The sequence below is a fragment of the Syngnathus leptorhynchus genome, chromosome 18 (assembly GCF_054491065.1).
Source record: "Syngnathus leptorhynchus isolate UIUO chromosome 18, UIUO_Slep, whole genome shotgun sequence".
Classification (NCBI taxonomy): domain Eukaryota; kingdom Metazoa; phylum Chordata; class Actinopteri; order Syngnathiformes; family Syngnathidae; genus Syngnathus; species Syngnathus leptorhynchus.
The window spans coordinates 1,202,401-1,218,363 of NC_141212.1; the positions used below are offsets into that span (position 1 = coordinate 1,202,401).

General features: G+C 49.4%; 1 protein-coding gene across 1 annotated transcript; it reads left to right on the plus strand.

Annotated features, from left to right (window-relative positions):
- The first annotated feature begins 112 nt into the window (after positions 1-112).
- galnt14 (UDP-N-acetyl-alpha-D-galactosamine:polypeptide N-acetylgalactosaminyltransferase 14 (GalNAc-T14)) lies at positions 113-15,888 on the plus strand. Its single transcript, XM_085937703.1, has 15 exons — positions 113-404; positions 2,594-2,763; positions 9,556-9,654; positions 11,127-11,194; positions 11,506-11,571; positions 12,430-12,551; positions 12,942-13,029; positions 13,084-13,168; positions 13,232-13,335; positions 13,407-13,533; positions 13,643-13,735; positions 13,904-13,987; positions 14,395-14,533; positions 14,709-14,852; positions 15,227-15,888. The coding sequence occupies exons 1-15, from the start codon at positions 237-239 to the stop codon at positions 15,383-15,385; spliced, it is 1,716 nt and encodes a 571-aa protein (XP_085793829.1). The 5' UTR covers positions 113-236; the 3' UTR covers positions 15,386-15,888.
- Positions 15,889-15,963: the final 75 nt, after the last annotated feature.

A 15,963-nucleotide genomic window follows, 5' to 3' on the forward strand; every position in this document is an offset into this window, starting at 1 on the left:
CACGCTGATTCCCAGCGGCTCGCGCGCGCGCGCGCATCACGCACGCTCGCAGGCTGGAAGCTCTCCCGCAGCTCGCCAGAGTTGAAGAAGCAGCAAGTGGCAAGCGGTCGCTTCTCTTTTGCTTTTACGAGCGCGTTAGGGAAGGAAGATAGGATGAGCGCGGGGTTTTGGCGGTGGCGGCGTGGAGCTCGGACGGACTCGGCTCGCTTTCCGGAGGGCGGCTTGTGCTGCCTGGAATGAAGCGCGCGTGTCGGCGTGCGTCAGTGGCCACGGCGGTGCTGGTGTGGCTCGGGGCGCTCGTCTACCTTCTGCTGCTCAGTCGCAGGAGGTTACCCGAGCTCGGCGCTGCTCCCGGCGCCGCCGCTGCCGCTGCTGCAGACGATGGAGCTGGGCAAAGCAAGCAGGTGACCCGACACTCACCTGCGTCATGAGCACTTGCGTGACACTTTTCCCGCCACTGTGGTTGTTTGCGAGTGACTGTTGATTGGTGCGCCTGCTGTCACGTGGGAGCACCTGTAGAAAAGTCTGACAGCTGCCTGTCATGGACAACTTGCGCTCTTCTCTTGTGGCTTGACAAAGAAACGAGTCCGCCCTTTTATTGATTTCCATGATTTTCTATTTCGGAATGCGCTGTGTTGGCAAATGCATCACATGTCGGAGTGCCTCAGGGGTCAGTATTAGGCTCCCGATTGTTCATTTATCATACGAATGCTATTGTTGATTTGACTGACACTATGTTGGAGAAAATCTGCTGCAGCTTTGAGGCCATTGTGGTCACATGAGCGCCAGTTGTCCACTTTTCTCCCGTTAAACATCACGCGTGTCAGAGATGATTAATGTTGTGGTTGGTTTGCGCCATGCACGCTGGCTGCAGCTATTGTTCCTCAACGCGAGCTGGGGAAATGAGTTTGGGAGCAGCTGGAAGAGGCTCCTGCAGAAGGAATGGTAATCACGAGCCATAATAATAATAATAATAAGAAGAGGAAGAGCAATACTGCATCATTTTGCCGTGTGTGAAGCGGTTTGGTCTTACGTGCAACGCTTCTTCTTCATAGAAGTAAAGTTGAGTTGGGAGTGTGCAGGAAAGTGTGTGTGCGTATATGCTAGCACGACAAGTGTCGCCCAATTGAGCCATCCATCACGTTGATAGCCAGCTCGGGATAAAAGGAGAAGACAGAAGATTACAAGGCAGAAAATGTGGGAGATGAAAGTCAAAAACCAAAGAAGGGAGAACGATGGAGGGAAAAGAAGGCCGGCGGGGACACGACAACCATCACAAAGAGCAAACGTGACAACGTGACGGGCGACAAGAGGCGGCTAGTTGCTCTTCGCCTCGCCCGAGACGACGACAATAACTTCCTGTCCTGTCCTGTCGCTCAACAAACTCGTCAGGAACACAAAACGACATTTGCCTCCCAGTGGCTTGCAGAAAAAAACTTTTCAGAAATATCCTATTATATCCTATCGTACCGTCTCCCTTCAGATTGGTCAAAGAGGAAGTTGCGCAACATCTGGATGCGTTGAACCACCTCGCTCCAAATAATTCATAAACATCTTTATGTGGCGAGCGTAAGCTGCATCTGTGCCAGCTAAGTGCAAAATGGCCCTCCATCTGTCCACACACACACACACACACACACACACACACACACACACACACACACACACACACACACACACACAAAAAAAATATTGTAAGCATTTACTAGGTGATGTAAACATCCCAAAAAGTGCAAGCATTGCTCGTTTTTCCACGCCCGGGGGAATAATAATGCTTTGGACTCCTGCTAGGTGGCGCTATAAATCGCTAACGACATTTAACCGTGTTTGCTGTTTCCTCATTCAATAGTAACGCGAAAGTGCTTAAGTTGTGGAATGTGTGTGTGTGTGTGGTCCGAGACAAAGATGTACGAGCTGGAAGAGAAAGCAATATCCAACCCCAACGAGCAACACGGCCGCAGGCACCCACGCTTAGTCTTAATCAATGTGTGTGCGAGCGTGCGTGAGTGCGTCGCCACTTTGGTGTGAGCTCAAATAAACTGGAGGAGGAGGAGCTAAATAGTTGACTCAGGTGTGGTGAGCAATTTTGGGCTGGAGGAACTTCACGCCAACATGATGATGACTCGTTTCCTGACGGCTTAACAGACGGCGACCGATCCGGGGCCACCTGGCTTTGCTTTTCCTATTTGAGCGACCAAGTAACTTCCCGTCCGTCATTGCCGGTCGCCTCGTTCGGCGTTGCTTCTCTTTTTTTGCTCATTTTTCTCTTCTACTCGTGTTCTTCACGCTTCGTCGTTACCGCTGCCTGGGGAACGACCAGACACACACACACACACACACACACACACACACACGAATGGGCCCATTTAGACAAAGTGTGGCATCAGCAACTGTGCGACTGAGCAATGTGGGAGGAGACAAACGGGCTGTGGAGAATGTTCATGTCGCTTGCTTAGGCGCCCTAACAATCTGTGTGTGTGCGTGTTTTAATAATACAGTGTGTGACCCAATTTCTGAGTTTTGTATTTCTCCTCTTCAAACAATATAAAATACATTTTGTGTCGTGCAATTGCTCATCATCGTTTGCGTGCAGATGTCGGACAGCGAGTGGGACGACATGCTGGACGGCTTCGACGAGCGCGGCTACCTGAGCGCCCGGCGCTGGCGTCCCGGCGACGACCCCTACGCGCTCTACGCTTTCAATCAACGGGAGAGCGAGCGCGTCCCTAGCAACCGAGCGCTCGGCGACACGCGCCATCACAGGTGAGCGTGAAATGGATTTGGGCAAAAAAAAAAAAAAAAAGGGGGGTTTTCAAAGTACAAGCAAAAAAAAGAAAACGTATCAAATGCTCATGCGCTGCATTCAGAGCAAGCTGGAGTAGCTCAGATGGGAGGAGAAGATGCTGAGAACGCAGATAAGGCCCCCAATGCGTGTGTGTGTGTGTGTGTGCATAAAGCACTCCAAGCCAGCGCTGTGCTATTATCTGAGGGAAGTGGAGCGCTTCCCTCAGCGGGGAAGCGATCCAAGCAGCAAGACAATGAGCCCAGCCAGCCAGCGAGCGAGGCGAGGCGTGCCTGCCGGGAGCCAACATGGCCGCCGACATGGCCGCTGACGTGTTAATATGGCAGCTGCAGAAAAACACAACAACAACATTTTGACTCCCATCAAGTCCAGTCAGGAGCTGCACATGAAAAAAAAAAATGGTGTCTTTGTGCTCCCCCTACTGCAAATTCAAAGTCAGACTTAAGTGCACACATGAAAGCTTCTTGTGCATATTTTTCTTCTTTTTTTTTTTTTTTTTTTTTAAAGCTTTTATGACACAAGCAAAGCTAACAAGCTTCCCCGAGGCCCAATTAGTCTCTCGAGCGTGGAAATGGAAAGAAATGGTCGCCCTCAAGTTGCGGCCTTCTTTGATGGCTGAAGTGTGGGGGGGGGGGGGGGGAAGGCTACTCGCTCGCTAATCAGTTTATCGGCGAACGCGAGCATTTGCTCAAATGTGCCAATTAGCGCAATTAATCACCCGGCCAAACGAGGGTCTCCTTGACAACAAGCGTACGGTCCGTCAAGATATGTCAAATATTTCCATTTTTGGACTCGAGCCGTTTGGCATAATGGAGGGTTAAAGGTCGCATCTCAATATTGACTTGATTTGCATATGTGCGTTTGTGTATGTGTGTGAGCTGCTGCCCTGAAGGCGGCTTTGGCTCAGCACAGCACTTTTGCACTTTGAGACAGGTGATTGTTGTGATGCAGCAGAGCACGTGGCTCTTGGAGAGATGATGTTCTCACTGCATATTGTCCTCTGCTTGTGTGTGTCACATGGGCAATTCTCCATGCCAACGTTGAGACATTGCTTGAAAGTGAAATATTGATTCATTCATCAGCCGGCGCAACGCACACGCACACAGTCAGCACTCTTTGTGTGTGTGTGTGTTTGTGTGTGTTTGCAGTGAGCGTACAATCACACATCGATGTGCCTCGTTTTTAAATCCATAAGTCAGGCAAAAGATGGGAAATGCAGCTTTGTGCTACTGCCCCTAGAGGAAACGTTGTGAATTGCAACCCAGTGGTCCCATTCATAACATGAACCTAAAAATCGTTTTTTGAAAAGAAGCGATTCCAAATGATATTTTCCGTCAGCGGTGTCGTTTGAAGCGCTCGTTATTGTGAGGACGCTTTGAATGAACGTGAAGCTTTAATGAGCTGAGGGCAGAGTGACTTTTAATCAAAAAGTACAATTAAGTCCAATTGTTTATTTTCTCTCTGGCTGCAACACATTCAACATTAATGAGACACTTTGCACCGGAACGAGTCGCTAACACACTTGCACATCCTCAGAGGTGAGAAATGACAAACAATCACTACTCATGTGAAACCTTAAGTTCTCATTTTGAAAATTCACTAAATTGGACTTTGGCTAGCTTACCATTTTTTTTTGTGGTAAGCCGACTCTGTGTAAAATGCCGTGTCAGCGTTTAGCTATAAGCCAAACTAGCTCCGTCAGACAAACAAATCAAATTTCAACATTGAATTTCTGCAAATGTCCTTTTTTAACGATTTGAACGCCGATACGCCACGATTGACAGCAAACGCTCGAGGCCGGCGAAGGAAACGAGCGAGTGTCAGCCGCGACATTGGTCTTCGAGGCACGGCTAGACGAGCGCTGAATCACAGATGAGGCCCGTTGACGCTGATGAACGACGTAGGCTGCCGTCGGCGATGCGCCGGCCCGTCGTCATAGAAACCACTCGAAAGGAGAAAGTCAGGTGCTCCAAGGTCGTTGTTCCGTCCCGTCGAGTGGTCACCATAGAAACGCTAACCAAAACATACAATTCGTTCATATATGGCCGATTGGATGATCATTGTCCATGAATCGACCTTCTGGTGTGGGCCTTTGTTTTTCCATCCCCTTTGGTCTTGCGGCGAGAGCCAAGGTGACCCTTCTAGTCGGCGTGTTTGTTCCCAGCCGACCTGTTGGCACCTTGTCAGGGAGCTTTGGGGCTTGTTGTTGCTCTGACACAAATTTCCCATTCACAAATGGGGACATTAACATTTCATGATGTTTGCACACAAACACGGCAAGTGTTGTTCGAATATTGACGTGTGTGTGTAAGCACGTGGAGCTATCTGAGGTAAGCAGCCGGTGATTGGCGGCCTGGTCCTAATTTGGAGAGGTTCCCAGGAACACACACACACACACAGGCACACGCATTAAAAAGAGAACCAAATTATGGCTCAACAATGAGGTGGCACAAACATTGGCAGACCCTGACTGACTTGTCTTAAGTTTGTAAAACCGTCCGCCAATATTTTGTGGCGTGTGTGAGGTAAGCGACACATCCATCCAGCGGCTGCTGGCTGCGGGCCACACCAGGTGGCGCATGTGTGCGCGCGCACATGTTGTGCTGTTTATTTAACGTGATGAAGAGGTGAGCGAGCGGCTGGCGCGTATTGGCGCCGCGCCGCTGGGAGCGTCATGCGCCATCTGGCGTGTGCACGCGCACGCGCGCACACCTTAGCTGAGCAGTGAATGTTGTGAAAAGCGCTGCGTGCCACCGATGATGATGATGATGATGATGATGAAGATTTTGGCGTGTGAATGCTAATGTGTGACGGCCTGGCGTCACCTCCCACTTCACTGCCACTTCTCATTTGCACCACAGGACCCCAAAAAGAATCCAAAACAACATTTGTTGCATGTTATTAAAATGATGGATGAAAAAAATTAATGATGCCTCTCAGGGGCCATTTTGGTACCACTGCTTTGATTCAGGAACCACCGCGCCCGAGAAAAAACAACCAATCAGAGGTAGAAGCCGCGATCAATGAGGTGGCAGCCGCTGGCCACGTAAAATATGGCTCAGGCTTAAAAAAAAAAAAAAAAAAAAAAAAAAAAGTGCAATGTCAACACGTATGTCAAGCGAAGCTGGAGCGTTTGCTTCTCGTCCACTTTTTAATGGGCCTCAACGAGATGACGCGCCGTTTCCTTTGACATCCGTGCCAGCAATTAGCCAAAGTGGAAAGATAGCCCGTATTTTTCTCTGGCTTAGACGGCGGCCCCCTAAATGCAGATCGTTTAAGAGGATGCCCCCACTCATTCTCAGCGGATCATAAACTCCGTGAAACAACCTTCCCTCTCCTCCTCCTCCTCCTCCTCCTCTTCCAAAGTTGACTCACGAGGGAAGGAAATGAGCCAGAGATGAAGTCGGAAAGGACCAGACGGAAGATTATTTGTGATTATTCTCACAAAATGGCTGCCAGTCCCCGAGAACAGTGTCCCAATACTTTTGTCTACAGAGTCGAAATCCAAATCGGAGCTGAACTATGATGGGATGGAGACAGGAAGTGGAGGACCAAATTAGAACAGGCCGATGACACGTCGGGGGCGCTAACGAGGCGGCGCTATAAACGGATCTTTCATCTTTTCTCACCTTCTTCACCACGTGGCTTCCCCCCAAAACTCCATCACGCTCTAACGAGCCGCGTGCTGGAATCATCAAAAAAACATTTCTTCCTCGCTCACGTCCGTCTTGTTAGTCGGCCTCGGGCCTAGCGAAGACACAAGTAGCATGTAACTACTTCCTGTCTGGAGCGAGGCTTATTGATGACTTTTTTTTTTTTTTTTTTTGCAATCTGGTGGCCGCTGGGCGCTCGTTAGCTGCCGAAAGAAGAGAATAAAACGTTTATTTAATTAACACTCGCGTTTGTTCACTTCACCTCCGAGCGCTGCGATTGATTCTACTAATTTGTTTCAGTTTATGAAAAAAAAAAAAAAACCCCACAAAACATGTTTGTAATCTGCGTCCCCCCCCCCCCAAAAAAAAAATAGAATTCAAATGTATTCATGTTTTTTTTTTTCTATCTCGGAGGCTATTAGCTTCAAGGCTACTCGGCGCTCCATTTGGATTAGCCGTCAGCAGGACAGGATTAAGCAAAACGTGCCAGCGTATTACAATTTGACAAAAGATCCCGCCCGCCTGAGCGAGCTAGCGAGCGCCGCCGCCGCCGCTCACCTTCTCCGATATATAATGTCCACAAAGAGTAGCTGATAGAAAACGCGCTGACTTTGCGTTTCGTCAAAGCCGCCGCAGTCTTCCCTGAGTCTGGGAAATCTTATTTTTTTTTTAACCCTGCTCGGAAATCCTTTTAGCACATTTTTTTTTTAGCTTCAAGGCTAACTTTCTTATTGACCTGCTGGCAACTTTTCAAGACATTCTTGCAAAATTGTGATGGAGTCGAGAAGCGTTGAAAACATTTGGCCGACGTGCTGACGGAGGCCATTAAAAGCATCTTTTGAAAAAATCGGGCACCGTAAGCCACTTGGGAGCGAGCTAGCCAGCGTTCATCATTTGACATCACGCCTGGGCGCCGCCGCTCACCTCCGTCCCTTTATTGTCTCGTTATTTATTCATGTACTGCAGTCGCGCGCGGAAAATTTACATTTAGACTAGCTAGCATCTTGGTTTGTCTTGTTAGCGCCGACGCTCGTCAATTAGCGAGCATTTGCGAAAAAGCCTTTGAGGGCTCGCTAAAGGCCTTTTGCTGCGTCCCTGACGGCAGCTCCGTTTTTAGAGAATAAAACTTGAGGGCAGCGCGGTGCGCTAACGGTTTGCGCGTTTGCCTCGCAGTCCCCGGGTTCTGCGTATGAGTTTGGTCGATTCAAAATCTAATAAAAAGCTTGTCATGATGTGAATAGAAGATGAGCATGGAAAAAAAAAAATCCTCAACGCAATCACCATTTTTCTTTTCCATATTACGGAAGCGTGCGGGACTAAGTGGGCTGCAGTAGTTTCACTTAATCGGCATGTCCGAGCAAATGGGATTAAAATGATGATCACTTGAGTGGGATTAAGTCTTGCGTAAGAAACCCGTTTGGGCCGTTGGCGTCGTAAACCATTGTATGAATTCAAAATTGACTTTGTGGAACTTTCTTGGTTCCTTGCCGGAAAAATACACCTTGAAGTCATTTATGAATTTAGGCCAATCAGAAGACAGCATTCACGTTGCTCAGCCACACGCTGGCAAAAATGTCATCGATGGAGGCAATAAACTGGAATGTGTGTGTGTGTGTGTGTGTGTGTGTGTGTGTGTGTGTGTGTGTGTGTGTGTGTGTGTGTCTGTGTGCGCTTGTTTGTGTGCACGTGCACCGAGTGTGAACAGTCTGCAGATGTTGAACAAAAGATGCGAGCAGAAAACACATTTGGGATGAATCGCTCCAATTGTTACCAAGGCGGCTGACTGCAGCAATTTGTGTGTGTGTGTGTGTGTGTGTGTGTGTTTGTGTTGCCAAAGCAGACAATACCTTTCAGTAGTCTTTGTGATTGTGTCATTTTTTTTTTTTTTAGCCCATCAATTAATCAAATGTATGACTCTCAGCAATCCGAAATCATTTGGAAAAAAGTAGCAATTATGGCGCACATTGCAAATGCCCATTCGGTGTCCTCGTCTTCCTCGAACCTGGTCTCTCCTCATCTGCTCTCTTCCTCCCCCATAAGTCTGCACCCCCCCCCCCCCTCCTCTCGCGAGTGATTTCCTGTCTCTTTATTCCGTGCATGACGCATGAAGTACACGCACACACACACACACACACACCCAGGGAGGATGGAAGCGTGTTCATATCAGCTCCAACATCAGTCATTTGTCAGCACAAATGTTGTCTCTACATCTGTGCCTGCCATTGTGTGTGTGAGTGAGAGTGTGTGTGTGACCCACACACACACACACACTCGTGTTGCAGGTCGGCCTTTATCTCCCGATCGCTGCTCTGGGCTGAAGCTGCTGCATAAATCAAGTGCGGCAAAAGTGGAGTTGGCGGCACAGAGGTGCATGATGGGATGCGATAGGAGAAATATATATATGTGCGTACACAGTGGAAGGAGAGGCGCTGAGACAATAAGAAGCCATGAAAAAGGAGGATGAGGATGACGGCTTTTCAGCTTCTGCTGGAAATAACAACACGCCATTATTGATGTCAAACACGTGCAGATGGTCACAAACAGCATTTTTTTGGTCAACACGCCATTAGAAGACACACACACTCAGCTCATCGGTACGGCAGTAATACCAGTCAGTCTTTGCAGAGGAGAAAGAATGTATGAAACTTCACTTTGTGTCGTGCGTGTCTCAACTTTCAAGTTGATTCCAATTTGATATTCTGAGCCGTGGCGTCCTCCCCTACCCTAATTGCGGCTTAATCATCTCCCGATTGTCTTATTTCACGCCGAGTGAGTTTGCGCTTCCCGTCGGGCTCAAGGACACTTCGGCAGGTCACCTGGCGCATGAGAGTCGAAAAGCCACACAGCTGTCCGTCCGTCGTGTGTGTGTTTGGAGAAAAGTGTGCTGACCCAGCGGCAGCAGCAGCAGCAGTTTGCCATTGTTGCGGGCTGAACTTTAATGAGCTCGCCGGCTCATTTATAATTCATATTCGTTGTGCAGTGTGAACACGCGTGTGTCACTTCAACAGAGAGCAAAAAAAAAAGAAGTCTTCGCCCGCGTGGGTGGGTGGGAGGGAGTGATTCACCAAGAGAAACTTCTAGAGTCTTTTTCTTGTGCAGGTGCGGCGCCTTGCGCTACGATGCCAACCTGCCTCCCACTTCCATCATCATCGCCTTCCACAACGAGGCCCGTTCCACCCTGCTGCGCACCGTCAGGAGGTACGCTAACTTTTAATGTCCATTTCCAGTGTGTTGTGTAGCAAAGCAAAAAAAGGTTACATGAAACACACACACACACACACACACACACTTCCCTGACCCTCAATCTGTGCACCGTCTTTCTTTTCGCTCTCATTTTGATGGTATCAGCAGGTCCACACAAACACACACACACACATGCTGGCCTGAGTTCAGCTCATTATAGCAGCCAGTGTGCAGGGACTGACTACTCCTGACTATCATAGAGGACATTGTGTGTGTGTGTGTGTGTGTGTGTGTGTTTGGTCCTTCCCTGCAGGCCTTCTTAAAGCTCTGCAGTTTTCAACCAATTAAAAGACAATCTGTCTCCTTGGGACACGCCGCTCCCTTTGCTCTGCCTCACTTTCCCATTGTGTGTGTGTCTTGTTGACTTGGGAGCTGACACTATTTTGCTGCCATTTATTTTTAGTGGAAGTTGTCAACGTGACTTTTCTAGTGGTTTTCTAGATGATGATTCGATGCGGACATTTCCCGTTTGCATCATTTATGAGGCGAGGCGGAGAGCGGATGTTTGATTCTCCTCCGCACGTCTTATTTGAGCGAATGTATATATTTTTGACTCAAGACTTTTTTTTTTTTTTTTTAAATATCAGGTCATCTAATCACAATTTCAAAATAGTTGAGCTCAGCAGAAAAAAACTTCTTTGTAACTTTCTCGAATAGTTGAAGTGCTTTAATATATCTTTTTTTTTTTGTTGCGTGTATCTAATCCTTTAAAGTTTTAATTTAGTCATTTAGTAACGGTGGGCTGAAAGAAAAAGATAAAACTTGCGTTGTCTCTTTCAATTTAACGGGATAAAGCTTCACGTTGCAGCTCGGGGGAGGAGGTGGGGGTGCTGCCTTTGATTCCTGGTGCACGTTGCTATTCTGCTTTAATAAAAAGGGGAGGGGGGGGGTGGCCGCTCCCTGTCGATATTTAATCAAGCTGCAATCTGACAATTGATCGTCTCATCAGAGGCACGGCGGGCGGGAGAAGTTGCGTGACGAGATTAGCATCGCGCTTCCAAGTTGAGAGTGACAATTTTCTCTTATCAGAAGGTCACCGCTCGGCTTGTCGGGGTGTCGAAATGCGGCGGCGCCGGGCGAGATCGGCCGGCACCGGCTCGGCTCGGCCGTGGTGGACGTCGGCAGCGTTTCATGTCCAAAATAAAACCATCCTTCTTCTTCCTGTCATGTCCAGCGGCAGCCAGAGTATAAATATTGAAAATAAAAGCCCTACTCGGACAAAAAGACGTTTTCTCATTTTGCCGGCGCACAACTTATGAATTTTTGATGTCTCAATCTTGAGCTTTCAGGGAATCTTTTTTTTCATTCCTGGGTGACAGAAAGCCAACATATTTCCAAGAAGCAAATTTAGTCTGACATTTTCCACTCAGTTGATGTGCCACACACGCTTAATGGATTCATAAAATGTGTGTGTGTTTCTCCGTCAGTGTGTTAAACAGAACTCCCGTTCATCTCATCCACGAGATCATTCTGGTGGACGACTTCAGTGACGATGGTGAGCATGCACATAAATATTACAGCCGTACTGAGAAGCCCAGAGGAGCTGAGTCTCCGGTGCGTACTGCCCCCTGGTGGCCAAAGTGCATATCTCTATTTTGCTTCTTTAAAAATGAAGGGCATTCGCATGGGCACGTCTGTCTAAAGGCGGGCAGGCAGGCAGGCAGTCAGGTGAAAAACGAGGCGTTTATCCAGCTGCGTCCGTCCATCCGTCCGTCCCCGGAGACGCTCGGCGTCCTTGGCGCAGAAGGGAAACCTGCCAAAAGAAAGTCAAACAATAAGAAGAGAAAATCACATTTTCTTTTTCAGGGGACGACTGCCAACTTCTCACCAAATTGCCCAAAGTCAAATGTTTGCACAACAGCAAGAGAGAAGGTTAGTGCCTGCTTTTTCCATTTCATTTTATTTATTTATCTATCTATCTATCTATCTATCTATCTATCTATCTATCTATCTATCTATCTATCTATCTATCTATCTATCTATCTATCTATCTATCTATCTATCTATCTATCTATCTATTTATTTATTTATTTTATCTCGCCAATTCGACAGGTAAGCCAAAGCGTCCTACATTGGCTTGGCTTTCATTACATTATCCACACACACACACACTTAGGGCCAATTTATCCGTTTGGCTCGTTAACGCTTTATGACTTCGGGTCTTCTTGATTGTCTTTTCAATGCCCATAAATACACATTGAGCCAATACAGCATAACACACACACACACACACACACACTTAGCGGTGATTGTAAAGAAACACCTTCATGTACAAAGTCGGCCATTCTTCATTGTTTCGGCGTGTGTGTGTGTGTGCGTGCGTGCACCCGAGCAGAAAATAAAGCCTTATTGAGGATGAAATGGGATTTTAAATTGGCTGAGCCTCGCTCGGCCCGACGGCACCGCGTGAAACTTCTGACAATGTCAATGACACACACACACACACACACACACACACACATGTCAGTGAATATTGATCAGAGCATTTAGTTGAAAGAGCCCGCAAGCCCAGCTCGCCTAACAAGCTGATTTCCAGCGGCAGCCACACACACACACACACACACACACACATAGGCTGAGTCACTTCCTGTCTGCTGTAGCTCGCCGAGCTCGTTAAAAGGTTGCATCCTCGTTCTGGCTGCAGGCGAGAAAATGACTCGTGCGTCTTACAAGTACAGTAAAAAAAAAAAATACCCAAAACAAAGTCTGACTTTGTGTTGCTTGCATCAGGTCTGATCCGGTCCAGAGTGGGTGGCGCCGATGCGGCCAGCGCCAAAGTTCTGGCCTTCCTGGACAGTCACTGCGAGGTCAACAAGGACTGGCTGCCGCCGCTCCTTCACAGAATCAAAGAGGTGAGCCGTTTCCCCAAAAAAATAAAAATCGTCGATCTGCTTTCCAAGCGACGCCCTCTGCCCGCGCACGTTCGCTCGGAGGCTAACGGCCCGCGACCGTCCCACCTGCCGGCTAATATCGTCGGCGGTCGTTTGAGCCCGCTAATGGTGGCACGCTCGGCTATTAAATCCGGCCCGTTTTCATTTCCGCAAAGAGCCGGCAGGACGCCAGAGCGACTTTGGAGCCGCTCCACGTCCTCTTTTAAGGCCCATCCGGGATCTCGTTTAAAGGTTAACGGGGGCGCTAGTGAGACGGAAAGCCGCAAAGCTTTCACAAGGCGCTCTTTTTTTTATCCTCAAGGTCTTATTTCGAGCGGGAAAAGTCGTTGATATTTGTCTTGTCCGTCTCAGGACCCCACCCGGGTGGTCAGCCCCGTCATCGACATCATCAACATGGACACCTTCGCCTACGTGGCCGCCTCGGCTGACCTACGAGGAGGTACGCCGACACGCGCCTGACCCGGGTTTGAATTGATATCGGTTTTTCCGTCAGGTTTCGATTGGAGTCTTCATTTCAAGTGGGAGGGTCTCTCAGCTGAGGAGAGGGATGCCCGCAGCGACCCCACCCTGCCCATCAAGTACGCCGCTGCACGCAAATCTAAACGGGTAACGGGGATGCTAACGTTTAGCGCACGTGACAGGACGCCCGTCATCGCCGGCGGGCTCTTTGTGATCGACACCTGGTGGTTCAAGCACCTGGGCAAGTACGACACGGCCATGGACATCTGGGGCGGCGAGAACTTTGGTGAGTCCAACGCGCACAGGTTCCGGAAACTAACGTGCTAATCCAATCTGGGATTTCCACGTGCGTCGCAGAGATCTCCTTCCGGGTGTGGCAATGCGGCGGAAGCTTGGAGATCATTCCGTGCAGCCGCGTGGGTCACGTGTTCCGGAAGAAACATCCTTACGTCTTCCCGGAGGGCAGCGCCAACACGTACATCAAGTACGTAACGATTCTGAAACAAATCAAAGAAGCCAGGTGGCGTCGCCATGGCAACAAAGGAGGTCATACCTGCTTGCAGATTAGCAAAGTGTGTGTGTGTGTGTTTTAGGAACACACGGCGCACGGCCGAGGTTTGGATGGACGACTTTCGCCTCTTCTACTACTCTGCTCGTCCGGCAGCTCGAGGAAAATCGTACGGAGAGTAAGAACACACGTCCGTCGAGCCGCCGGCTGCTTCATTTGGACGAGAAAAGGTGTCGTCGGCGTTTAAATGTCAGCGTTTATCAGGCGGCCGCGCGCAGATGGCGCGGCTGACATTCTGCCGGCGATGACGAGCTTGTGTGTCTCAGGAGACTTTTGTGGTCAGCAGCATCGGAGGCCGCGTGGAGCTGAGACGCAAACTCAAGTGCAAACCCTTCAAGTGGTACCTGGAGCACGTCTACCCGCAACTCAAGTCAGTAACCGTCTCCTTCCGATTGGCTTGCACCTCCACAACTTCCCTGAAGGGGGGGCGCTATGTTGTTTACCAATTTGATATCCTTGGAATTTTCTTTTGTCGCTAGCAAGCTCTGATTCCCGTTGACCAATAGAATGGTCGACTAATGAGTTCAAGAGGTGAACACGCACACACTCGCATTGCGTGGTGTTAATCTCCCGAACGAAATGAAGAGCGCCATTCTCCAGGGACCCCCCCCCCTCCCTCCCCTTCCAAAGGAGGAATAACCTTTGCGGTGTTATTAAGTGCAGGCCAGATAGCAGATTGAATTAACGACTTCCTCCAATTGATCAGCCGATAAAATGAATCAAGTAATAAGCCTTGAAAGTCCGCTCCCCTCCTTTCCGCCACGTTTGATCCGTCAGGGTCCCCGACGACTCGGATTGGCAGTCCGGCCCGATCCGACAGCGACAGAACTGCTTGGAGTCTCGCCGCGTGGACGGCCAGGAGACGCCCGTCCTCATGTTGGCGCCGTGCGCGGACGCCGGCCGCGCGCCCAACCAGGTCGGCGAGATGAATAGCTCACACACGTTTTCAAACGGGGTCAGGCGACGTCTCCATTAAGCGGACGTGTGGCTCATTAGCATCGGCGCTGGCGTATCAATCATCATCTTCATGGAGTGATGAAGAAATGTCTTCTAAGCATGTCTGACAATAGAATGTGTGACTGTTGGCTCAGGAGTGGATCTACACTGCGGGCCAGCAGATCCGCCAGCAGCGCCACGGCCAGGTCGCCGCTGCCCACAAATGCGTGTCGGTCACTGCCACCTTCCCGGCATCGCAGATTCTGCTGCTCCCCTGCCACGTGGACGACGCCAAGCAGGTGAGCCCACGCCAGGCCGAGTCCCGCCTCTTAAAGCTGCACGCAGATACAAAAATCATTGCGGTAGCTGAATTGCGCAAATATTTCAAATAAAAAAAAATATATATGCAAGCTCGCTTCCAACTCCATTCTGCTCCTGTCACACACACTCTCACTTTCTTGCTCACTCTTCACATTCACGCACACACACACACACACATCATTCCCCTGACCAATGGGCACCTTGACAACGTCCCCCGAAGCCCCTGCAGCGGAAAGCAACTTGACAAGTCATAAATCACCTGAGAGGGAGAGTGGGAGGGGGAACAAGTAGAAACGGGGGGAGACACTCCTGTCAAGTTGTCAGCAAGCATATGTATGCCTGCCTCCCTCAGCGCTGGCAAAAGTCGGGCACCCACCTGGAGCACGTGGCGTCTCGCTTCTGCCTGGACTCGGCCATGGCGCTGGACGGGCTGGACTCGTCTCGAATGCTGGTCATCGGTCCGTGCGAGCCGGGCACGTCCACGCAGCGCTGGGACCTCCCCTTTTCCTGACGCCCCCGACCCCACATCCGTAGCCTGGTCTCGGACCCCCGACCTTTGGGCTAGTGGACGACCTCTGGAGCTGTGACGCTTTGTGGACACCAAGTGCACCTTAAAACTCTTCTATTGTCGATTTCTTATTTATTGGCTGTGACACAACACAAGCTCATTCAAATTGTTTTGGATATTTTAACTACCTGGGGCAACCAAAACATTAGACCCCCCCCCCCCTAAAAAAAAAAAGGCGGGTCACCGTGTACTGCAAGTTGTCCCGTCGTCGTTTTGCACAAAAGCACACATCATCTTGTTGTTGTCTGTTAACAGTGCACATCTCAGCATGACACACAAAATGTCAAGCAAATAGGTTTTGTTTTCGATGTTTCTGCGGGTTCCTTTTTTTGCTGCAGGATGAGCGCGCCACCTTGTGGTGGTACCAAAGCTCGAATGGGACTCACTTGCTGTGTTTACTGTCATTTTGAGCCCTTACAAAAAAACACAACTGCGCATGTTTTGTGGTCCACTTGTATGATGGCTTATTTTCGTTTCAATAAAGTTTTATAACGACTGAGTCACTGTTGATGTTGTTGTTT